The following is a 26,522-nucleotide window of genomic DNA, read 5'->3' on the forward strand; positions in this document are numbered from 1 at the left end:
GGATTTAGTTTATTTTTTTTTTTTAAACTGTTTCATATCTCTTTTTTTTTTGTTATCGTACAGAGTATCTATGACCTCTGTTATACAAATAAATGTTCAATACATGACAAAGGATTACCAAAGCACTATGGTTAGCTAAAAAGATTGGACGTGGGAAAAAATAGTTTTGAGGCTGGCTATGTCTGATTAAGCCATCCGGTAAGGGATATGTTGTAGCTCTCAGGCCCCAGTTCATACTGGTGCGACGATCGCTCCAAATAAAAGCACAAAGTCGCATTACATGTAAAAATCAATGTTTCCATATGAGAGCCGTCTTAACTTGTCCGACTTGTGTCAGTCTGACGTTGGAAAAGGTTCCTGCACTACTTTGGTCAGACTTCTGTCCAATTTTAGCCCATAGAATTTAATAGAAGTCACATCCAAGTTGGATCAGACTTCCGGATCTAACTTGTGACATGCGACATGTGCTGAGAGGCAATGCAAAATGTATTGAAAAAAAAAAATGGCATGTGGGGTCTCGTATGGATTTTAAGGGGAAGCTCATGCCAAAATTAAAGTGGAAGTAAACTTCCATCGATTGTTTGTACCAATTCATCTGTATGCCTATAGTAAGGCTTACCTATAGGAACATAGGTACTGTAAATATCTGTAATTGTAATCTGTATCTGTATCTGTAATTGTTTTTACAATGTTCTGTAATTGTTTTTACAATGTTCTGATTATAATAAGTTATGTCCCACACACAGCACACATAAAATTTACCCAAAAACACATTGTGCTATGCCTTCCGAGTATTGTAATGCCATATGTGTTAGACTATTTTCACAGACTAGGTACATAAAGGGGCCCAAAATCCAAGAAGTACCTTTGGGCTTTCAAGGAGCATAAATTACACATCGAATTTCCTGACTACCTTTTACATTTTTGGAGGCCCTGTAGCATAAAGACAGTGGAAACATCCACAAAATGACCCCATTTTGGAAAACAAACACTCCAAGGTATTTTCTGAAAGGCATAGTGGGTCTTTTGTAAATGTCATTTTCTGCCACAAGTTTTTGGAAAATGCAGGAAAGAAAATGGAAATAACTAAACTCAAAAAGAACTAAACTAAAAAGAACTAATGTCAGGAATACTCCCTAATTCCCAAAGGGTCAACGCCTATAATGTGCCAGCATCTGCTCCCAGTTGCTGATTTTGGCTGACTTTATTGGCTGGTGCAGGATGACGTTACTCTTGTGCATGCATCAGGGTCATTCATCCCGACAAACTGGCACAGTGCTGAAAATATAAATGTAGCTGCGCATACTTAGCTCCATGAACATTTTGTAGAAGACTGCAAACAGGCAGGTGAGTATATTTTATTTATCTTTTAGTTCCACTTTTAGTTAGTTATCATTTTCTTCCATTCTATAAGTTGTGTGCCAAGGGGTCTTTTTCCTTTAATTATGGGTACTTTCTAGCTATGCTAATAAGCTTTTATAACTTTATCTGATGCAGTATCTCACAAAAGTGAGTACACCCCTCACATTTTTGTAAATATTTTATTATATCTTTTCATGTGACAACACTAAAGAAACGACACTTTGCTACAATGTTATGTAGTAAGTGTACAGCTTGTATAACAGTGTAAATTTGCTGTCCCCTCAAAATAACTCAACACACAGCCATTATTGTCTAAACCGCTGGCAACAAAAGTGAGTACTCCCCTAAGTTAAAATTTCCAAATTGGGCCCAAAGTGTCAATATTTTGTGTGGCCACCATTATTTTCCAGCACTGCCTTAAGCCTCCTGGGCATGGAGTTAACCAGAGCTTCACAGGTTGCCACTGGAGTCCTCTTCCACTCCGCCATGACGACATCACGGACCTGGTAGATGTTAGAGACCTTGCACTCCTCCACTTTCCATTTGAGGATGCCCCACAGATGCTCAATAAGGTTTAGGTCTGGAGACATGCTTGGCCAGTCTATCACCTTTACCCCCAACTTCTTTAGCAAGGCAGTGGTCATCTTGGAGGTGTGTTTGGGGTCGTTATCATGTTGGAATAATGCCGTGCGGCCCAATCTCCGAAGGGAGGGGATCATGCTCTGCTTCAGTATGTCACAGTACATGTTGGCATTCATGGTTCCCTCAATGAACTGTAGCTCCCCAGTGCTGGCAGCACTCATGCAGCCCCAGACCATGACACTCCCACCACCATGCTTGACTGTAGGCAATACACACTTGTCTTTGTACTCCTCACCTGGTTGCCGCCACACACGCTTGACGCCATCTGAACCAAATACGTTTATCTTGGTCTCATCAGATCACAGGACATGGTTCCAGTAATCCACGTCCTTAATCTGCTTGTCTTCAGCAAACTGTTTGAATGTTTTCTCGTGCATCATCTTTAGAAAAGGCTTCCTTCTGGGATGACAGCCATGAAGACCAATTTGATGCAGTGTGCGGCGTATGGTCTGAGCACTGACAGGCTGACCCTTCAACCTCTGCAGCAATGCTGGAAGCACTCATATGTCTATTTTCCAAAGACAACCTCTGTTTGGATGTGACGCTGAGCACGTGCACTCAACTGCTTTGGTCAACCATGGCGAGGCCTGTTCTGAGTGGAACCTGTCCTGTTAAACTGCTGTATGGTCTTGGCCACTGTGCTGCAGCTCAGTTTCAGGGCCTTGGCAATCTTCTTATAGCCTATGCCATCTTTACGTAAAGCAACAATCCTTTTGAATTGTTGAACTTTGTTGAACTTCCAGTGACCAGTATGAGAGAGTGAGAGCGATAACACCAAATTTAACACACCTGCTCCCCATTCACACCTGAGGCCTTGTAACACTAATGAGTCACATGACACCGGGGAGGGAAAATGGTAATTGGGCCCAATTTGGACATTTTCACTTAGGGGTGTACTTACTTTTGTTGTCAGCGGTTTAGACATTAATGGCTGTGTGCTGAATTATTTTGAGGGGACAGCAAATTTACACTGTTATACAAGCTGTACACTCACTACTTTACATTGTAGCAAAGTGTCATTTCTTCAGTGTTGTCACATGAAAAGATAAAGATAAAATATTTACAAAAATGTGAGGGGTGCACTCACTTTTGTGAGATACTGTATATATGACTATATATGATCTTAACATACTGTATATGTGATGCTGTCATATAAGAAGATCTGCTGAGTTGAGTGACATCATTTCACTCAGCAGCATCAACCAATTTGTGATAACCAGAGATGGTCATCTCTGCAGAGTTGGTAACACTCTTTAAGATGTAATTAACAACTTCTAGGACCCTGCTATGATAAGCTGCTACTGCTGGGAGCATCAGATGGGATTCTCTGTAGACAAGAAAATAAACATTTGGTGACCTATTTCTTGTTGGGGAATCATGTTCTGTTCATAAAATAAAGAAGTATAATATACTGTACATTAGCCAAAAATGGCATATATTATTTGTGATCCGAAGGGAAGGAATAAGCTACTCTATTGTATTTCATAAGGACTATGACTGTTTTTTGCTGTGATTTACCAACCAAATTTAACAGGTACTAGAGGCTTTCTTTTTATTTTCATGGCAGGATCTTGCACTTTTTGCTCGAAGGACAGTCTTCTTACCTGCTCTGCTTTGTGTCACCCACGTATGCCATTATTTAACCCCATATGAAAATGCTGGTTAACTGGTTGTTTTGTGGACCAACCCACTGGTTTTAGTAGATTTTGAATTATTGGCTTTGAGCAAATATGTAGATAAGGAAGTACTCCTATTGTCCACATACTGTATATTGCCATTTTTACCTCAACAGTGTTTAACAATTCATACATTCATATAAATTGCAGTTTACCAATTATTAGGGTGGCTGCATTCATTTCTGATTTTAGACCTTTTCCTCTTCATCTTCACAGTGTGATCCAGGCAGTAAGTCTGTTTTTTATTTTTTTTTACGTTCCTTTAGGCTCCGTTCACATCTGAGCGATCTGAATCGCAGGTGGAATCGCCACGATTTTGCCCGCGATTTGAAATAGCGTCAAATCGCGGGACACCCGTGTGATCCCTGTCACTTTCAATGGCATCCTGATCGTGATGCAATTTTGCCGCAAATGTGACCTGACGAATCGTAGTAAAATTGCGCAAACAGAATCGCGGGACATGGTAGCTTTTGTTTCACAAAAATCAACCAGTTGTATCAAAACCATGTACTGTTAGGTCCCATTGACACTTGTGCGACTTGTCATGTGACTTTGGACCCCAAAATTGCATGACAAGTCGCACTCCATGTTTCCCAATGAGTACCGTTCATATCTGTGCTATGTAAAGTTGCAGTGGCTTTATAGTAGTTCCTACACTACTTGGGACCGACTTTAATGTGACTTGAGGGCCATAGACTTCAATGTAAACCCTCAAAAGTCGCATGATATACATGTGTGCAACTTGTGAAAAGCATGCCGACAATGAAAAATAAATGAAAAAAAGACTGAGGGGTCCTCCCTATGCATACAAGGCCCGTAAGGTCTGATATAGATTTTAATGGGAGCACCATGCTAAAATAAAAAAAATGGTATGGGGTCTTCCCAAAATCCATAGCAGACTCCTATTAGAACCTCCCCTGGCACCATACCAGGCCACATGCCCTTGACATGTTGATGGGGACAAGGGCCTCCTCCCCACAACCCTGGCTGGTGGTTGTGGGGGTCTGTGGTCCGGGGCTTATCGGAATCTGGAAGCCCCTTTAACAAGGGGCCTGAAGATCCCTCCCCCCATGTGAATGAGTATGGGGTACATAGTTCCCCTACTCATTCACCAAAAAAAAAGTTTTTGACAATTCCTTTATTAAAAAATAAAAATGAAACAAAAAGTCCCCCCCTGTGCAGATCCATCTCCTGCCGCTACTGCCAACCTGAAAAAAAAACAAAAAAACAACCTCCGGTCCCGACAAAGGCTCCCTCCTGTTATCTGCTAGCTCCGCCATCTGACAGCTCTTAACCACTTCAATACAGGGCATTTTTACCCCCTTCCTGCCCAGGCCAATTTTCAGTTTTCAGCGCTGTAACATTTTGAATGACAATTGCGCGGTCATGCAACACTGTACCCATATGATATTTTTTATCATTTTTTTCAACACAAATAGATCTTTCTTTTAGTGCTATTTGATCACCTCTGCGTTTTTTATTTTTTGCGCTATAAACAAAACAAGAGTGACATGTTTGAAAAAAACACAATGGGGGTTATTTACTATAGGCAAATCCACTTTGGACTACAAGTGCAAACTACAAGTGCAAAGTGCACTTGGAAGTGCACTGAAAGTCTCTGCCAAGGAGTCGTGGAAGTCGGCTCAATCAGCTTATGAGCGGCTTCTGACGTCCACGGCAGAGAAGAAAAGATTTTTCTCCAAGGCAGCTTTCTTTGAGGAAGGGGAAACCACGGGTCGCCTTTTAGCTAAAATAGCAAACTCACAACAGCGGTACCCGGCAATAGGGGCAATTAGAACAAAGGAGGGGAAGATAGTGAGTTCCCCTGATTTGATCTTACAGGAACTGGCAGGATTTTATGAGAACCTGTATCTTCCTACTGGACAGTATACAGTGGAGGAGCTTATGGGATATCTACAGGGCATTAATTTCCCGCAGATCAGCACTGAGAATAGGAAGGCCCTGGACAATCCACTTACAGTGGAGGAGTTGCAGCTGGCTTTGAATGCATTCCCAAACTGGAAAGCCCCCGGGTCGGATGGGCTACCTATGGAAATTTATAAGCAGTATGCTGAAATACTCCTTCCTAAGCTCCTGACGGTGTTTAACACAGCCCGGGCTAACGGAACTCTACCTCCTTCTATGTCCACAGCCAATATTATTTTGATATTAAAGCCTGGTAAGGACCCTGTCGACCCTGGATCATATAGACCCATCTCCCTGTTACAGAGCGATATTAAGATACTGGCGAAAGTTCTAGCAATTAAACTAAATAAAGTCATTACGTCGATAGTGCATCCAGACCAGGCAGGATTTATGCCAAATAAATCTACGGCAGTCAATCTCAGAAGACTTTATTTGAACATTCAGTCTCAGGCAGACAGTAAGGGACAGAGGGCCTTGCTCTCATTGGATGCTATGAAGGCCTTCGATAGCATTGAATGGGAGTATTTATGGGGTGTTCTCCAGAGGTTCGGATTCGGGGAGACGTACATTTCCTGGGTCCGTTTACTTTATTGTGGTCCTCAGGCGGCCATCAGAGCGTCGGGCAGAATGTCACTGGCCTTCGCGCTAGGTAGGGGTACGAGACAGGGGTGCCCTTTGTCTCCCCTGCTTTTTGCGTTGGCCATTGAGCCCCTGGCCATTAAAATTAGAGATCACCCAGGTATTGTTGGCTTTCGTTATGGGGACAGGCATGAGAAATTGATGCTCTATGCGGATGACACTATGATTTTGCTGGGAGATGTCCAAGACTCTCTTCGGGAAACCATGGCCACCATAACGGAATTTGGTACTTACTCGGGACTCCAGATTAACTGGACAAAATCCTCCTTAATGCTAATAGATGAAGGGGACAAGCCACCCACTAACAACTCCATACCCCTGTCTACATCCTTTAGGTATCTGGGGGTTCAAGTGACACCGATGGTGAGAGAGTATGGGAAATTTAATATATCCCCATTAATGCAGAAATTCCGAGACCGGATTAAGACATGGAACTCACTGTGTTTATCGATAGCGGGAAGGGTGAATCTGATCAAGATGATTCTCATGCCCCAGCTATTGTATATACTTCACAATTTTCCAGTGGTGGTCCCCTTGAAAACATTCAGAATGGTAAACTCCCTCTTCCGTCTGTTAATTTGGAAGAATCGCCCTCCCAGAATTAAACTTGAGCACCTACAGCGTCCTAAAGATGAGGGGGGATTGGCCCTACCGAACCCATGGCTTTATTACTTAGCAGCCAAGCTTCAGCACTTAATAGGGATCATGGGTGGAGAGACAGATAGGTCGAGTATCGTTCGAGGCTCCTCTGAGATTGTGATGCTACATACGGTAAAGCGAGATTTGGTGCCGTCTGCACTTGAGTCTCTAGCCTTTGGAAAACCAAATAAGGTATACCCGACCTACAATCTTATCCAGAAAATCTGGAACAAAATTAGATACTTGCAGGGGGTGAGAGGATACACTGACTTTAGCCCGATATGGTCAAACGGGTCTTACCCTGAAATAGCGCAGTTACAGCATGGAGCACTATGGAAGAAATATGGGGTGGTATATATTAGAGATATTTTTCAGAACGGTGTTTTGCTATTTTTTGAGGCTCTGCAGGAAAGACACGGCTTGCCATCCAATATGAGGTTTTATTATATGCAACTAAAACATGCGGTGAAGGCTCAGAGCATTGCTTCCGAGTGGTCTCTTTCACCTACACCGCTATTTTACTTAGTCCTGAGAGCTACTAATACAAAAGGATTTATTTCGCAATGCTATAATATGCTCCTGCAGGGCTTCATGAATAAACACCCCTTGAGAATGATGGAGAAGTGGGAGAGAGATGTAGGACAGATAGATGGGGACCAATAGGAGGAGATCTTACAAGCAGTGCCCACGAGTTCACTTAATGTATCGCAGAGGTTAACACAACTGTATCTTATTTTTAGAGTGTACTATACCCCACACAGACTGCACCAAATGGGTCTTAGAGCCAACCCGACATGCACTAGATGCAAAAGAGACCATGGAGATCTGATTCATCTTCTGTGGCGGTGTCCGAAGCTTCATACCTATTGGGGTGAAGTGGTGGATACCATTAATAGGGTGTTTCAGATCTCTTTGCCTACCAACCCAAAACACTGTTTACTAAATGTGCTTAAAGTATTCGAATGGGAAGAAAGTGTCAGACTAGCAGTTACTAGGCTGCTATTGATAGCTCATAAGATGATAATGGTGCATTGGATATCAGAGGACCCTCCCACAGTCAAGGAGTGGATAGCTGCAGTTGGGAACATGATCAGAATGGAGAAAATGGTATACCAGCACAGGGGGTGCACCCGAAAGTTTGAGAAGCTGTGGGGACCGTGGCTAGATGTACCGGGACTAGTCCCGATAGACCTGGTGATGGAGAGATTATTGGGTATTAATGCTGACTAAATGTTTTTGAATATACTATTGATTAGAATGATGAGCCGCACTTTGGATAGTGGTCTTGTTATAATGTATTGAGAATTTTTAAACTATGCAATGTAACTGAGTACTGTTGAAGCCTGGACATGTATAATTGTTTATGTTGAACAAAATAAAGTTGTTTTTGGATAAAAAAAGGAAGTGCACTGAAAGTGCACGTGGAGGTGCAGTCGCTGTAGATCCGAGAGGGACATGCAAGGAAAATAAAAAACAACATTTTAGCTTGCACATGATTGGATAATAAAATCAGCAGAGCTTCCCCTCATTTCAGATATACCCCTCAGGTTTACAGCGACTGCACTTCCAAGTGCACTTCCAGTGCAATTTCAAGTGCACTTTGCACTTGTAGTGCAAAGTGGATTTGCCTTTTGTAAATAACCCCCAATATTTTTTACTTTTTGCTATAATAAATACCCCAATTTAAAAAAATGATTCATTTTTTTCTCAGTTTAGGACAATATGTATTCTTCTACATATTTTTGGTTAAAAAAATTTGCAATAAGCGTATATTGATTTGTTTGCGCAAAAATTATAGCGCCTACAAAATAGGGGATAGATTTATGGCATTTTTATTATTATTTTTTTTTTTTATTAGTAATGGCGGCGATTTGCGATTTTTATCTTGACTGTGGAAGCACATTGCGGCGGACATATCGGACACTATTTTGGGACCATTGACATTTATACAGTGATCAGTGCTATAAAAATGCACTGATTACTGTGTAAATGTCACTGGCAGGGAACTAATTAACACTAGGGGGTGATCAAGGGGTTACACACACAGATCCACGGTCCTGCTCTGTAAAGAGCATTCGCCAGTTGCTCAGACATTGCGGCTGCCGGGCATGCGCATTGGCTCCTCGGTGATGTGGTGGGCGCCCCCAATACCGCCGGAAAGCTGAGGACATCATATGACACCCGCCCAGGTTGGGAGATCCCATCTGTGGATGTCATATGTCTATGGGCGGGTAGGGAAGTGGTTAAATAACTAAGGGGTGGGGCCACCCAGTGACATAACAGGTCCCCTTGTGGCACGTGGCATTTTCTCGATCAGGGCGCAGAATGCACTGTGCAGCGCTCAGTCCATTGCAGGGTGTTCGGCGAATGGCCGAACGGGCAAATGCCCAGCCCGAACTGATGCTTGGGCCGAACCGTTCGCCCATCCCTATACACTGTTACCAAAATTATTGGGACGCCTGCCTTTACACGCACATGAACTTTAATGGCATTCCAATCTTAATCAATAGGATTCAGTATTGAGTCGGCTCACCCTTTGCAGCTATAACAGCTTCAACTCTTCTGGGAAGGCTGTCCACAAGGATTAGGAGTGTGTCTATGGGATTGTTTGCCCAGGTCAGGCAGTGATGTTGGAAAGAAGGCCTGGCTCACAGTCTGCCCTCTAATTCATCCCAAAGGTGTTCTATCAGGTTGAGGTCAGGACTCTGTGCAGGCCAGTGCACAAAGCCAGGCCATGTCTTTATGGACCTTGCTTTGTGCATGCCTTAAGAGTTCCCTTCACTGGAACTAATGGGCAAAAAAACCAACCCCTGAAAAACAACCCTACACTATAATCCCCCCTCCACTAAATGATTTGGACCAGTATATATATATATAAAATATAAAATAAAGTGGCCAGTGAGTATATATATATATTTATGATACATAGTAGAACAATCTGTAAATCTGTGCCTTACCTGAGTTCCCCTGAGTGCTTCTCTTTCTTATCCACTCCATGTGCACTCCTGAGTGAGCACCCCTCAATCTAGAACCCCACCCCCAAATTGTGCACCCCCACTGATTTCATCCCTCCATTATATAAGACCCCAAACTCCTCCACTGCACTTGAAAGTATTCAAAACGTCAAGATTTGTGCTTTTGAATACTTTATATTTTTGTAAAAAGGTGCCTTTTAGATGCCAGTAATCCGGGAAGTGATGTCATGACATCGCTTCCAGGTTACTAGATCCGAGACCCGAACAAAGCATTTACTTTGTTTGAATCTTCGGCCAGCCGGCGGATGTGCCAGCTGGTTGCTCGGGCCTCCCGGTGGGACAGGAGAGCCCAGGCGAGCGGCAGAAGGTGGCGTGGGGTGTCCCCTTCCGCTGCTTGTAATAACAGCCGAGCGGCTGCTGAGCTGCATCGGTTGTTATTATAATAAAGCCGACGTTACCGGTATCGGTGTGATGCATGCATCACACTGGTAAAACCCTTTGAAGCAATATGGGTAATATTGGGTAAGTTTGTGCCCGATACTTCAAAAAAAGTGAATATCGGCCGCCGATAATCGACCTCACCGATAATCGGTCGATCCCTAATTCAGACTTTTAGAGACTAAAAAGTGAAGAAAGAATAGGTGAAACCTTGACTCAGAGCCACGGTGTTGGATTTGTCATCCTGTTGCAGCTATGAAGTTAAAAAAGTTATACTTTAACAAGTTTGGGCATTGCAGAATTTTTTGCCATAGCTGCTGATGACACTTTCTGCTGATATTACCTTCTCTAATGTCCCTGACATTTTTTGCTGGCTGCTCCTCAAACATTTGAGCAATACACACTGCTTTATTTTAGTTGACAACGTGCACAGGAAACCCAGTTTCAGCTTGTCACTTTGTATCTAAAAATACCGGAACATTATTTTTTAACTTAGACCTGAAAGTCACATTACTGTATATGTTCACGTACAAAACAATGCTTTACTTCACTGTCAGAACTTTAAAAAAAACATAGATGGTCCATGTATACCAACCAACAACTTTCATTAAGCATATGATTAAAAGTGGGTAAGTGTGAGGGAAAGTCACATGAAGGGCCTGAATCAACAGGGTTTGGACTTGTGTTGTTGGCATTAGTTTGAGACACTCTTGTGATCATTCAGAGCTCATTGGCATATGCATTTAACCTTCAATTGATATCATTCTGACCTACATTTGACTTGCTTCAAACAGGTTTTGCATCCTCATAGATTTGTATGGGAATGCAAAACTTGTTTAAAGCTAACAAAACCCATCGACATAGGCCTTAAAGTTGACTGCACAGCCAGCGTGGTCAGGAGCACAATAATGTCAGTGTGACCTGAAACATGGAGAAACTTTAGCAACAACAGTAAACAAATACCTGTGAGAACAGATCGATGAATACATTTATTGTAGCTGATATAGAACGAATGGGTGATTGAATTTCTGGCAAAGACCCACTTCCTGACTGGCCGGGAGGAGGATCAGTGTGGCAATTCGCTATTGTCACACAACTGGGTGGGCTTGGAGCGCAGTGCAGCATCCTGCATGTAGATCAGGGGGTCGGATGCATGGACGGGGGGGGAGGCACCCGTGTGCCCCTAATGGACAGGCCGCCGCTGATCACTTGCTCTCAGGACAGTGAATTAACCAAGCAGTCAAAAGTTATAAACTTTCAGGAAGAGAAAGTATTCAAAGTGTTCCTATGAACCTGTATAAGCCCCTAGGCTAGCCATGGATTTGGCAGCTATCTTGCCCTTTTTAACTGCCTGACACAAAAAATAAACTGCGAAATAGTAAAACTGCTAGCAAAACATAAGGGGGCTTTCACACCGCCCCCACTGCTCTTTGGCTGCAGCGTGAGTGCAGTGCAGTGTACCTGTGGTTTTTGTGCTGCACTTTCCCATAGACTTTCTATTATGTCCCATGGTTCATTAGACTCTATTAAATCCTGCATGCAGGATGAACCATCAGGGGTTACAAATGTACCATCAGGGTTTAGAAATGCAGTCTTTACCTTAGTGCTTTCATTTAAGGGGATCTGCTAATATTGTTTTCTCAAGTACAAAGTTTTCAGGGAATGGGATTTTGCCAGTCTGTCTATGAGTTTGTCTACCTGGGGAAGGGGTAGGTGAACTGAGCTTTCTAAAGTCTTTACAGAACCTATCACAATGGAACTGGACCAGTGCCAGGCCAGATTGTTCTTCCTTACAGATGCATTTCCTCTTCTCTTCAACTGTGGCCACATAATTCTGAAAATGTGTCTCTGTTTTTTATCAGGAATTCTCTGGTTTCCTGCTTTTAGGAATTTTTAAGTGTATCTATGATTTTCACTTCAGGAAACTGAGGGGTCTCCATACTTACATGAAAAGCTACCAGGGTGAACTCTGCAGCTATTTGTTCAGGCTTTTTTCTTCAGATAATGAACTTTGTTATTTACCGAACTTCTCCAAAACTTTCAAAAGGACCTTGCCAGTTAGCAAGGAACTTACTCTCAACAATGGTGAGCAACACCAGCACCCTGTCGCCAGGTGAGAAAGTGTGAAATGGGGCACCCGCTTGTATATTTCTAGTTGGGCTACCTAATCTAATTTTTTTTTTTTACAATCAGCATTACCGCTGCAATTCTACTCTGCATTTGTGAATTATGTTCAATTACGCTTTAATGAGATGTTTTCTCCCCTTTTCAGGTCTCTTTAGTTATGTTCAGACGTCCCCTAGAGGGTCTTCTTTAAAGCAATGCAAATAGGGAGCACCCTGTAGAGGACTGATTAATTTCCCTGGTTTCAAATATTAGATATGGAAGTAAATAGTTCCAATTTTTCCCATCCTTAGCTACATTTTCTTTCAACGTACTCTTACAACTTTTTAAAATCATTCCAAAAAAGCCATTAGTTTGAGCGTGGTACATGGTAGCATCATCCTAAATAGTTTGCAAAACACTTTGGTTGCTCGTGACCTAAATGGGGTGCCCTCGTCTGTAAGGGACCAGCTGAACACATGGAGAAATTCCTCAGTGATATTCTTGGCAGATGTATTGCTTTGCAGAGTTGCCTCGGGGTAACATTTAGCATAATCAATAATCACTAGACTATGTTGATAGCCCCGGAAAACTTGGGCAGTGGACCCTTAAGGTCCATGCCAATTTTCTCTAAGGGAATCTGAAAGTGGGTCAGAAGTTCTGACGTTTGACAAACTGGACAGGGTTTACAATATTTATCAATTTATTTTCATACCCCAGGCTAAAAAAGTTGTAATTTATTTCAGTGTTTTCCTTCAAACCCAAATGACCCTGTAACAAGTGCTTGTGGGTGAATTCCAGTACCATTATTCTGTATGGCTTGAGGACTACCAACTACCAACTGCTCAATAATTTCATAAGTCTTTTTATATATTAAATAGAACAAATCCTGCTTGCTAATGAAGTAAGATAACCACAGCCTGAAAGGTTCTCCATTGTTCATTATGGAGCTCTCCCAGGTCTGGATAAGGCTAGAGTCTTGTTTCTGCTTGGTACCGGAGTTTTCTTTGAGTATTAGGATTAGCAAAGTACAGAGTAACCTCAGTGTCATGAGAGGGCTGCCCACTCTCATTGGCTGTAGGGACTTCCTCAGACACCTCTAGTTCTCCTACCAAAATGGATAAAGAAAAAAATGGGCAAGTCAAGTCTGGGATTCTGACTCACCTTTTGATTATGATAATGTAACTAAACCTGGACAGTCCCAGAGTTCCAAAAATTTTGGGAAGTCCCTCTGCAAACATTGTAACAATTAGGATACAGTTCCAACCAAATTAGTTAAAGTTCCTAATGTTGTTCTTAACTTGTTGGCCGTAATAGAATAGTATCCCCATGTACAAAGGCTACAGTAACTCTTCTAGCCTGGAAGTCCACAGGGGAAATCGCTTTGTCCTTAACCAGAGAGCACAAACTCCCAGAGTCAAGGAAAGCAGTATACTTGTCACTCACAACCTTAGGAAGAGATGTCAATTCCTCAGCCATCCAGTATCTCTCAGTAACACTTAGCGCCAACTAATGGCTAAATATGGTAATTTCCATTTTTAAATCAAGGAAAAACATTTGATCAGCATAGGAAATAGCCCGATAACATTCGTTTTTTACACAGAATGACTGTGCATGCACTTTCCGGCGAGTTACTATGCAAGTTACTATGTGTTCCAGATCACACGGGCAAGTGCTTTGCTCTCGTAGCCAAGTGGCTTGGTCTTAATAGTAATGGTTGGAGTTCCATGCATAGTTTAGCAGACAGGTTCAAGGTTGTAATGCAACAGGTTGGAGACAAACTAATCTAGAAGTTTTCAACAAGCCACGTGAACTATGGCAGTATCACACCATAAGAACTGTAGACATAAACACATGTTGTAGCCTGGAACCTGGTTAGAAATCAACCCCATTGTCTGTGTTTACATGCCTTTTTATAAAGTAGAAGTGCAGGGTAGTTTTGAGTAGCTTTTACATTATGGAGGGTCTACTGTTTTAGGGTGGACATACAAATCCCAGTGTTTTGTGAACAAAAAGGTTTAAGATGGTCCTGGTATTTAAAAATGGCATGCCCATTTTAGATCAATGTCTTTACCCTAATATGACCATGTGGCCATATTAAGTCAATTATATCATGAGCATCCCTGCACTTCTGATGAGTTTTTCTAACACCAAGAGAAAATGGTGACGGGGAGGGCACAGTCTGTGATTGACAGCCTCAGATCTGTTCCTTTGTGCTGTATGAATGGGGACCTGTCCCTTCCCTCCAATAAGATCTCAGAGCTCTCCACACTGGCATAACTTCAGCTCTCCATCCCCTGCTTTTCAGAACTGTGTAAAGCCTGCACTTTGAAGGGATCTAGGGGAAGGACAGCCTTAGATAAACAGGTACAACTTATGTAGGATGATTTGTTTAATCTCTGTGTATCACCTGAGGCTAGTCACTTAACTGGGTATATGTAAGAGTATACAACCACTTTAAGTTATAATTGACCTCTACAAAATACAAGCTCATGTGTGGCCTCCCTAAAGCTGGGTACACACACTATAAGAAAATCAGGCAAACGATTCCTCAATGTTTCACAGCAAGTCGAAACTGAAGATAAAGGCTTTTTTTTCTTGTTTATTGCTTCTGATCATGCGTAGTCTTTAGTATCTGATTTTTCTCATGTGAAAACCATACAAAAACAGTACACATTAAACGAAAGTTTGTTCTGTTTATGTACGAGAAAAATTCTGGAGTTTGTCCCTTCTGAACTTTTTGTTTGGAAAGTCTGAATTGGATGTTGAAAGTTGTGTACACACTATATTAAAAAAGAAGGATCGTTCCTCACACAGACTTTTTCTTCTGATTTTCTTATAGTGTGTGTACCTAGCTTAGGCCCCTTTCACACAAGCGTTCTGTTTGTCCATTTTTCATCCATCCGTTGACAGATGAAAAACGGACATCAATGCTTCTCCATGGAAAAAATGGATGTAAGCGGATGATCATCTATTTACATCCACTTCCATCAACATCCATTCTTTGGAACAGATCAAAGCCCTGTTTTTCTTCTGTTAAAAAAAATATGGAACAGACGAAAAAGGATGTAAACAGGCAAATGGTCCGTTCTACATGCGTTTTTTGCACTGGTAGTGGATGTAAAAAAAAAAAACTGATAAGTACCTGATGAGAAACTAATGAGAAACTGATAAGAAACTGATGTAAACTGAAAAAACTTTGAAAAAACGTGACTGAACATCTGATGAAACAAACAGAATGCTTGTACGAAAGGACCCAAGGTGTTATTCCTGGAGCTTTTGGAACGTTTCAAGTATTCCCTGAGCTCATTCATCCCAATTATTTGATTCAAACAAAGAGCTTCCTGCCCATTCAGCAGAGCAGTGTTGACTGGTCCACCACACCTGTACAAGGCTCCATTGGATAGTATACAAAGTGAGCAGTCCAAGGTCACCAAGATCTGACTTGGACGGGAGTTTTCAGAAAGTCCTTCTAAGTCTTTGTTAGTCGTTGCATTTAACTATTGGACTCCATATTGAGTTTTCCCCAAGTATCAAATATAGATTTGTCTTAGATGTTACATGTGGTTACCAAGGGAACTGCCAATCCACAAGACTCCGTACCATAACAGAGCTAAATGAAAAGGGGGGAAAATTCCCAGGTGTGTTGCTGTCAGCCCGTACGCGTCACTTTTAGCGAGGACGTTTGCTGTGTGACCTCCTGGGTCCTTGGGTGATCGTCACTTTCTTTAATGCATGGCTGTCTTTCTGTGTAAGAGTGATAACGAGCATATGGGTAATCCTGACAGGCCCGAGTTTATCCGTCTGCCACTTCTGGCCTCTGCTAGCATAGACAGGAGGCACTGTATTCACACAGACACACACACTCCCTCTCTCCCTCTTTCTCTCTCTCTCTCTCTCTCTCTCTCTCTCTCTCTCTCCCTCGCTGCCTTCAGCTGACTGGCAGCAGCCTTCTTAATGTAGTTTAATGGCTTGACAAAGAAAGCCTGTGAGAAGATCACTGTAGTAGCTGGCTGTGGTCAGACCATGACCTAACTCGCCATGAACTTGGAAGGTCTTGAAATGATAGCCGTTCTGATCGTCATTGTTCTGTTTGTGAAATTATTGGAACAATTTGGGTTTATTGAAGCAGGTATTGAAGGTAAGGCAGAGATTCTTTTCTCACAACTTCATAACTACGCATGGATCTTGTGTTAATGACTTAAAAAAAAAAAAAAGTTTGCTTATTCTTTCTACCTTGTGGTGTATACGTGCACGTGATTTGTAAACCTGAGGCTCATCCATCATTTATGTCTAGTCCTTCTTCATGTGTCTTGCACTAGTCTTGGCTTTGAAAGTATGTAAATACTTTGTGGTGAGGGAACGTCATACAGGTGGCACCCATTAATGCACTCGTAGAATGCTAATGTATAATGCATGTCAACTCACAGCCATTAACACAATGGTTCCTTTGTTCTCATTGTGTTTAATAAGAAAAGAGTGTAAGACGTAGCAGGGTTTATTTCATGAGATATGATTCACAACAGAGCTGCATTCAAACGACTGCATAAAAAGCGCGTTGCGCTTGCGGTGCCATGTTAAGTAAGATGCGTGCGAAAAAAGGCTTCAGGTTGAAAAAATGTGCATGAACCTCTTTGCTGTGTTTGTCCTGCATAGGGCATTCCATTGAAAGTAGGCTGCCCTAAGCGTGAAGCGTCCAAAAAAAAAAAAAAAACGTGCACATGTGCAACGTCTGATGTCACGTGAGATAGTTTGATTGGGAGTTCAGGATCACCATATACCTTACAATCCGACTGTAGAATTTTTGTGCAATCAACTTTAGATTTACCAAAACTATGGTATATAGTAGAAAGATGTAAAAAACGATCGAGTCAATCTGTATTTAATCAGGCAGGCCCTACATAATTTGTCGGTGGATCTAAAGTGAATTGTACAATCCGATGGTAACATGTGTGGGCAGCTTCACCCATCACAACCAATCAAATGCCATATTCAGAGATTATGGATATGGGACAGTCTTGTTGTGTATTGTTCCTTTCTTTATTAAATAACAGACATTATATTTGCAAATCCATTTTTGTTATGATGATCTGCAAAGTGTGGTGACCTGTAGGAACCATCAGTAATTCTTTATTTTTCATAATTCCTGAAGCTTTAATGGATGAATTACTAAACTTGCAATGGGATGCTTTATTTGGATTTCTCTCCTGTGAAAAAAGCCCAGTAAAGAAACAGTTACAAAATTAATGTACATCTTGTATTCACTTTCATCATAATATAGATCATTTTAGCTGATTATTTTGTACTTGATATTTAGAAACAGTTTTTTTCACACGATTAGCAATCGCTTATCATACACACAACTTGGTTTGGGAAGGGATCTGTAATTCTTTGATGTTACCCCAACAGACTGCAATCTGATTGACAGAAGTGAGGATGTTTCAATGCCCGGGGCATGATATGCAATCTTTGGATTGTTGAAGCCGTGCCTGCCACCACTTGCCAGTCAAAGTTCAGTGCCATGGCATGACATGTCACTCCCGCTGGATCATTAATGGGGGGAGATTTAACATTACCTATGGAAGTGTTTAATCGCAGGGAGAAATCTCAGGTCTTGTCCATAGGAAGCCGATTGTGTTTTCACCGCTCAGATAATTGCTTTGGGAATATCCCACTTTGGATTTCACACTTCAAGTGTCAGACAATGGAGAGGTGCTTGGGTTTTATTTATCTTATATCACATTGAATTCCTTCCTCACTTCACACATAACAATTGCTTCGGGGGCTTCAGATACTGAAAAGCTACAAGCCTTCACCGGCTTTTAATTACAGGTTGGGATCATGTGGGAGGATTGGTCGTTCAAGCGTTTCTCTCAATGGCTGCATGGTATAAGGAGGATGAATGAGGTGTCACTTACCTTACAGTGATTACTACAGACACCCAAATGTGAACCACCTAAACTTCACTTATTGTGTGTTTATATAATATATATAGTGTGTGTGTGTGTGTGTATTTATATATATGTATATATATATATATATATATGTATGTATGTATATTAGAGCTGCACGATTCTGGCCAAAATGAGAATCACGATTTTTTTGCTTAGAATAAAAAGATCACGATTCTCGCAACGTAAAATCTTTTTTACATTATACAAAAAAAAAAAAAAAAAAAAAAAGGGCTAATTTTACTTGTTAGATTTTCTTTTTTTTTTTTTATTAATTAAAGTAATTTTTTTCAAAAAAATTGCATTTGAAAGACTGCTGCGCAAATACAGTGTGACATAAAATATTGCAACAACCACCATTTTATTCTCTAGGGCACAGGTGACAAACACAAGGCCCGCGGGCCGAATCCGGCCCTCCGGGCTATTTCATGTGGCCCTCACACCTCTCCTGCAGCTGCAGGAGAGCTCCAGCCCTCCTCTGGTCCTCCTCCAGACCCCTACTTTCTGCTTTCAAGCAATGCATCCAGCTTCTTCCCAGCAGCAGCATAAGGAAAGGGGGTGCACTGTGATGTTAGGAAGAGTAGGAGACTCAACGTCTGATGGTGGGGTGGCTCTTGACATCTAATGTAAGGGGAGGGGATGCGCTGGAAATCTATTCTTCCAGATACAATCGGCCCTTTTGAGGAAAATCATAATGCTGATGTGGCCCACAATGAAATTGAGTTTGACACCCCTGCTCTAGGGTGTCTACTAAAAAAATATATATGTATGGGGGTTCTAAGTAATTTTCTAGCAAAAAAAAAATGATTTTAACTTGAAACCAACAAATGTCAGAAAAAGGTTTAGTGTTTAAGTGGTTAAACTTTTTTCACTTACACACAGTCTATTCCATTGACAAATTGTTACAATGTTTATACTTAAGTTCCACTGATAAAGAATGTTTTGTTTCTTGGCAGACTGCCCGGTTTTTCTCTTCCTTTCTTTTGAGGGCTGTGGCTTCAGAAGAGCAGACAGAATTCTTTGCATAGAAAGAATTGGGAAACACTTTAGTCAAGATCGCGATAACGATTCTTGACGATTATTGTGCAGCTCTAATATATATGTATATTATTTAAACTATATTAGCAAAAGTATTGTGACGCCTGCCTTTACACACACATTAACTTTAATGGCATCCTAGTCTTAGTCCATAGGGTTCAATGTTGAGTTGGCCCACCCTTTGCGTCTATAACAGCTTTAACTCTTCTGGGAAGGCTGTCCACAAGGTTTAGGAGTGTGTCTATGGGAAAGTTTGACTATTCTTCCAGAAGCGCATTTGTGAGGTCAGGCGCTGATGTGGACGAGAAGGCCTGGCTCGCAGTCTCCACTCTAATTCATTCTAAAGGTGTTCTATAAGGTTGAGGTCGGGACTCTGTGCAGGCCAGTTACGTTCCTCCACCCCAAACTCGCTCATCCATGTCTATATGGACCTTACTTTGTGCACTGGTGCGCAGCCATGTTGGAACAGGAAGGGGCCATCCCCAAACTGTTCTCACAAAGTTGGGAGCATGAAATTGGCCAAAATGTCTTGGTATACTGACGCCTTTAGAGTTCCCTTCACTGGAACTAAGTGGCCAAGCCCAACCCCTGAAAAACAACCCTACACCATAATCCCCCCTCCACCAAATGATTTGGACCAGTGCACAAAGCAAGGTCCATAAAGACATGGATGAGCGAGTTTTAGGGGGGAGGAACTTGACTGGCCTGCACAGAGTCCTGACCTCAACCCAATAGAACACCTTTGGGATGAATTAGAGCAGAGACTGCGAGACAGGCCTTCTTGTCCACATCAGCACCTGACCTCACAACTACACTTCTGGAAGAATGGTCAAACATTCCCATAGACACACTCCTAAACCTCGCGGACAGCCTTCCCAGAAGAGTTGAAGCTGTTATAGCTGCAAAGGGTGGGCAAACTCAATATTGAACCTTACGGACTAAGACTGGGATGCCATTAAAGTTTATGTGCGTGTAAAGGCAGGCATCCCAATACTTTATATATATTGCCAAAAGTATTAGGACACCTGCCTTTACACACACATAAACTTTGGACTGTGACATACAATCTGACACTAACTGACACTGGGTGGAAACTGACTAACTGACACTGATATAACCAGTGACACTAATACAGTGATCAGTGCCAATACGTTACGCTGTCACTGTACTAATGACCAGTGGAGACTCATGCTAAACTTTTTTGGGGGGGCAGCAAACAACCCCCCCAGGTCCGTACTCAGCCCTCCACGGTCACCCCACACTCACCCCTCCATGTGCCCCCCCGCACTCAGCCTCTCCGAGGCTTCCTGTGCTTCTCCTCCCGGTCAACCCGATCAGCCTCCTGTCCTGATTGGCCGGAGAAGCTGGAAGACAATAGCGAACATTGAAGTGGGTGGGTTCGGGGTGTAGTGTTCAACCTTTTTCAACTAACTTATAGAGTCTGGTGCCCCGCATGCATTCCCGCATGCAAACTAGAGGGGCGGCACCCCTTATGGACCGGCTTCTCCTGCTAATAATACTAGCTAGGTAGGGGTTAACATCTCCTGGTAATCAAGGGGTTAAGTGTGTGCTTAACAAGTGTTAATATGTGTAATTTGTGCTGCTTTTTGCTAAAAATCTGTTTGTTTCTACTCCTCGCTTTGCAGGGGAAAGAAACAAAGAATTTGAAAGAATTCTTACTTGCCTTACCTGCCTGAAACTTTTGCATGGTACTGTATATATACAGTATATATATATATATATATATATATATATATATATATATATATATATATATATTCTTTTTATTTTTTCAATTAACATTTAATATATGGCAAAGGATTCCCAGAGCAATATGCATTAGCTTAAAAGTCAGTACATTAGTAACTGTCTGCCTTTCTTAGCTATTGGACAGAACAGGAGATAAGGGAGGCAGAGGAACCATAGAGCTCCACATACTGACTGCATAGGAGATTACATAATATTCATATCCATCATTTCATATTTCACCTACTGAAAATACTTCCCATCCCAGGACAGGCTTTGCCAGTGAAAAGGTCCGTATATAGGAATCATTTAGGAATTTGACCCTGAGGAGGAGGTGATTTAGGGTTTTTTGTCTACAGCTGCAGTAACACATACTGTACATTCTGTAATGGCATGTTTAGTGGCTGAGAACATACAGTGCATCCAGAAAGTATTCACAGAGCTTCACTTTTTCCACATTTTGCTATGTTACAGCCTAATTCCAAAATTGATTAAATTCATTCTTTTCCCCAAGATTCTACAAACAATACCCCATAATGACGTGAAATAAGTTTGTTTGAAAACTTTGCAAACTTATTAAATTTCTGCAGCATTGAAGGTCCCAGTGAGCACAGTGGCCTCCATCATCCGTAAATGGAAGAATTTTGGAACCACCAAGACTCTTACTAGAACGGGCCGTCCGGCCAAACTAAGCGATTGTTACTGTCTTGTCATGAAACCCAGTTCGAATGTTATGTTGAGTATACTGTACTTTAACTCAACTTCTTTATCTCTAATAAAATGTATTTTTTGTGGAAAAAAAACTAAGCGATCAGGGGAGAAGGAAGGTGACCAAGAACCCGATGGTCACTCTGACAGAGCTCCAGCATTTTTCTGTGAAGAGAGGAGAACCTTCCAGAAGAACAACCATCTCTGCAGCACTCCACCTGTATGGTAGAGTGACCAGACGGAAGCCACTCCTCAGTAAAAGGCACATGACAGGCTGCCTGGAGTTTGCCAAAAGGCACCTGAAACAAAATTCTCTGGCCTGATGAAACCAAGTTTAAACTCTTTGGCCTGAATGGCAAGCATCATGTCTGAAGGAAACCAGGCACCACTTATTACCTGGCCAATGCCAATTCTACAATGAAGCATGGTGGTGCAGCATCATACTGTTGGGATGTTTTTCAGGAACTAGGAGACCAGTTAGAATCAAGGGAAAGGTAAATGCAGCAAAGTACAGTGACATCCTTGATGAAAACCTGCTCCTGGACCTCAGACTGGGGCAAAGGTTCATCTTCCAACAGAACAATGACCCCAAGCACATGGCCAAGATAACAAAGGAGTGTCTATGGGACAACTCTGTGAATGTCCTTGAGTGGCCCAGCCAGAGCCCAGACTTGATCCCAATTGAACATCTCTGGACAGATCTGAAAATAGCTGTGCACCGACACTCTCCATCCAACCTGATGGAGCTTGAGAGGTCCTGCAAAGAAGAATGGGAGAAACTGCCCAAAAATAGGTGGGCCAAGCTTGTAGCATCATACGCAAAAAGACTTCAGGCTGTAAATGGTGCCAAAGGTGGTTCAACAAAGTATTGAGCAGAGGCTGTGAATACTTGTACATGGGATTTTTTCCATTTTTATTTTCAATAAATTTGCAACGATTTCAAAAAACTTCTTTCACATTGTCATTATGTGGTATTTTGAGGAAAATAATGAATGTAATCAATTTTGAAATAAGGCTGTAACATAAGAAAATGTGGAAAAGTGAAGCGCTGTGAATACTTTCCGGATGCACTGTATGTTTATGAGAAACAGTATACGTATTAGACTGGCACTTGACACGTGAGAAATAAAGCAGGGTTTATAAATATGTAAATGGGAAGGATCATGTAAACATAATATTGAAGCAGATAACTTGTATAACATCTGATCATCTCATTTCCCAGTCGGCTGCCATAAATCTTATGATACGGTATGGAATAATGTTGTACACTGGTACATACTAACAGGGAGCACTGCACTTATTTCACCGCATACATACTGTGCAATGACAACTGCTCCAGTCAAAAACTAAAAAGAAAAATATTTTAATGAGTTATGATGGCCTTTATTTTCTTCTTCTTTGCCCACAGTCCTTTCCCAGTATTGCATAAGTCTCTGTAGTTTACTTTACACTGACGTATGCAATTTTTCAAAGGTTACAGTGATTTCTATAGTCTATCAGCTCCCTGAAAGTTGGCTGCCTGGTACCAGAGCTGCCTAAACTCCTCCCCCATGCAACATCAAGGGGTCTATGTATAAAACATTTGCCGTGCTAATGTCTTAACCACTCACACAGCAGGATGGATATTCGCTGTAATATAATTATCTCTTGTGATCGACAACGCCATCTAGTGGCCATAATGCAGTATTTTTTATTTTTAGGCATCTCAGGAAATACACTGCATTGTGGCCACTAGATGGAGCTAACACTCAAATGAGATAATTATTTTACTTACAATATAGCAATCATTCATGGCGCCCGTGTGAATGGTTAAGCTATCTGCACAGTGAAGGTTTTATACATACACCCACAAGTGCATAAAGCATGACAGGCAGATATGATTTGTCACTCATTCCTATCCTGCCTCTTCCTTCTGGTTCATTTTTACCTGATGTCAGTCTTACTTGATATTGGAGGTACTTTTCGACAAAGATATAAAGAAGGATTGCATGTTATTACATTTCACCTAGCTCTCCAAAACTACAAGTACTGTAGCGTTGTGAGACATGCGTGAGATCAGCAGCCTGCAGGGAGACTATTCTGAAGCCCCTTGGGAGGTGACGTGATTTCCCAAGGGGCTGGGGGGCCTTGAGTGCTACCTAATCCTTGCCTAAGCGAGGAAAGGTGAAGTGGGAGTGAGTACTATTAAATAAATACAAGTATGGAACAGGGTAGGGAGGGGAAGCAAACAGGGGCATTCATTCTTGGTCTAAAGGTCTGCTTTAACATGGTTGTAAACCTCCAAAAATGGTATCGTATATAGTGTGTACTTACTCAGACGCTAGCACTTAGTGTGGATCCTGTCCACTTTCTCCTTCCACTGCTATCCGCACTTCTGACAGTGTATCCAGACACCAGGCAATCCTGCCCTCCCTCCCTCAGCACACAACACGTTGCTGATAGCCTCCGATGTGCATGTCTCTCTTTGAGACTGTGTAGAGGTGGTGTGTCCTTTCCCTTCACTCAGGTCTCAAATTACACTCAGCTCTGTGCTGCGCAGTGTGTGACACCAAATCCCCGCCCCCTGCTTGTTGGAAGCTGAGAAATAAATCTGACACGTGTACTTTGGAAGGCTGTAGAGGGAAGAACGCTACAGATAAACAAGTACAGCTTATGTCAGAGGATTTAATGCATCTCTGTGTATCACCCAAGGCTAGCCATTTTACTGGATATACAGTGCCTTGAAAAAGTATTCATACCCCTTGAAATTTTCCACATTTTGTTATGTTACAATCAAAAACGTAAAAGTATTTTATTGGGATTTTATGTGATAGACCAACACAAAGTGGCACATAATTGTGAAGTGGAAGGAAAATGATAAATGGTTTTCAAAATTTGATACAAATAAATATGTGAAAAGTGTGGCATGCATTTCTATTCAGCCCCTCTGAGTCAATACTTTATAGAACCACCTTTTGCCGCAGTAGCTGCAAGTCTTTTTGGGGATGTACCAGCTTTGCACATCTAGAGAGTAAAATTTTTGCCCATTTTTCTTTGCAAAATAGCTCAAGCTCTGTCAGATTGGATGGAGAGTGTCTGTGAATTTTCAAGTCTTGCCACAGATTCTCAATTGGATTTAGGTCTGGACTTGACCAGGCAATTCTAACAGATGAATATGCTTTGATCGAAACTATTCCACTGTAGCTCAGGCTGTATGTTTGGGTTTTTGTCCTGCTGGAAGGTGAACCTCCACCCCAGTCTTAAGTCTTTTGCTTACTCTTAACAAGTTTTCTTCTCAGATTGTCCTGTATTTGGCTCCATCCATCTTTGCATCAACTATGACCAGCTTCCCTGTCCCCGATAAAGAAAAGCATCCCCACAACATGATGCTGACACCACCATGTTTCACGGTGGGGATGGTGTGTTCAGGGTGATGTGCAGTGTCAGTTTTCAGACACACATAGCATTTAAGGCAAAAAAGTTCAATTTTGGTCTCATCTGACCGGAGTACCTTCTTCCACATGTTTGCTGTGTCCCCCACATTGCTTCTCGCAAACTGCAAACAGGACTTCTTATGGCTTGGCTTTCTTCTTGCCACTCTTCCATAAAAGCCAGATTTGTGGAGTGCACGACTAATAGTTGTCCTGTGAAAATATTCTCCCACCTGAGCTGTGGATCTCTGCAACTCCTCCAGAGTTACCATGGGTCTCTTGGCTGCTTCTCTGATTAATGCTCTCCTTGCCCGGCCTGTCAGTTTAGGTGGACGGCCATGTCTTGGTAGGTTTGCAGTTGTGCCATACTCTTTCCATTTTCAGATGCTGGATTGAACAGTGTTCTGTGAGATGTTCAAAGCTTGGGATATTTTTTTATAACCTAACCCTGCTTTAAACTTCTCCACAACTTTATCACTGACCTGTCTGGTTTGTTACTTGGCCTTCAAGATGCTGTTTGTTCACTAAGGTTGTGAACATAAGCCTATCCTGCTTCTAACTAACACTGTTTTACTTCCTCCATCAGCTTATCCCCCACAGTTATTACCTTTTGTATGAATTGACCCTTCCTTTTTAGATTGTAAGCTCTAACGAGCAGGGTCCTCTGATTCCTCTTGTACCAAATTGTAATGTAACTGTACTGTCTGCCCTCATGTTGTAAAGCCCTGCGCAAACTGTTGGCACTATATAAATCCTGTATAATAATAATAATAAGGTTCTCTAACAAATCTCTGAAGGCTTCGCAGAACAGCTGTATTTATACTGAGATTAAATTATACACACAGGTGGACTTTAGTTAGGGGTATCAGAGTAAAGGGGGCTGAATACAAATGCACGCCACACTTTTCAGACATTTATTTGTAAAAAAAATTGAAAACCATTTATCATTTTCCTTCCACATCACAATTATGTGCCACTTTTTGTTGATCTATCATAGAAAATCCCAATAAAATAAATTTACATTTTTGGTTGTAACATGACAAAATGTGGAAAATTTCAAGGAGTATGAATACTTTTTCAAGGCGCTGTATGTAAGGGTTTATTATTACTTTAAAAGTTTACCATTGTTTCCATGTATTCACAAATGATTTTAGTATGTGTGCACTGGTGTTCAGTACTGTAGAGAAAAACATCCCACTCCAGACCAATTACAGAAGCAGGGGTATGAGGCTTCTAGGAAATCTGTCTACATAACCTATGATTCTATGG

At 41.8% G+C, this 26,522-nt stretch overlaps 1 protein-coding gene across 2 annotated transcripts in view; it reads left to right on the plus strand.

The window, feature by feature from the left end:
• KCNIP4 (potassium voltage-gated channel interacting protein 4) overlaps positions 1-26,522 on the plus strand; it is a 913,124-nt gene that overhangs the window by 313,925 nt on the left and 572,677 nt on the right. The window contains exon 1 of one of the 2 annotated variants that reach the window (XM_073609372.1): positions 16,232-16,541. The exons of the other annotated variant lie outside the window; for it this stretch is intronic. Within the exon in view, the coding sequence (XP_073465473.1) occupies positions 16,442-16,541 (100 nt within the window). The 5' untranslated portion in view covers positions 16,232-16,441. Of the gene's footprint in view, positions 1-16,231; positions 16,542-26,522 lie in introns of those variants that run through there. 2 annotated transcript variants of the gene reach the window in all.

Source organism: Aquarana catesbeiana, linkage group LG01 (assembly GCF_042186555.1).
Source record: "Aquarana catesbeiana isolate 2022-GZ linkage group LG01, ASM4218655v1, whole genome shotgun sequence".
Taxonomy (NCBI): domain Eukaryota; kingdom Metazoa; phylum Chordata; class Amphibia; order Anura; family Ranidae; genus Aquarana; species Aquarana catesbeiana.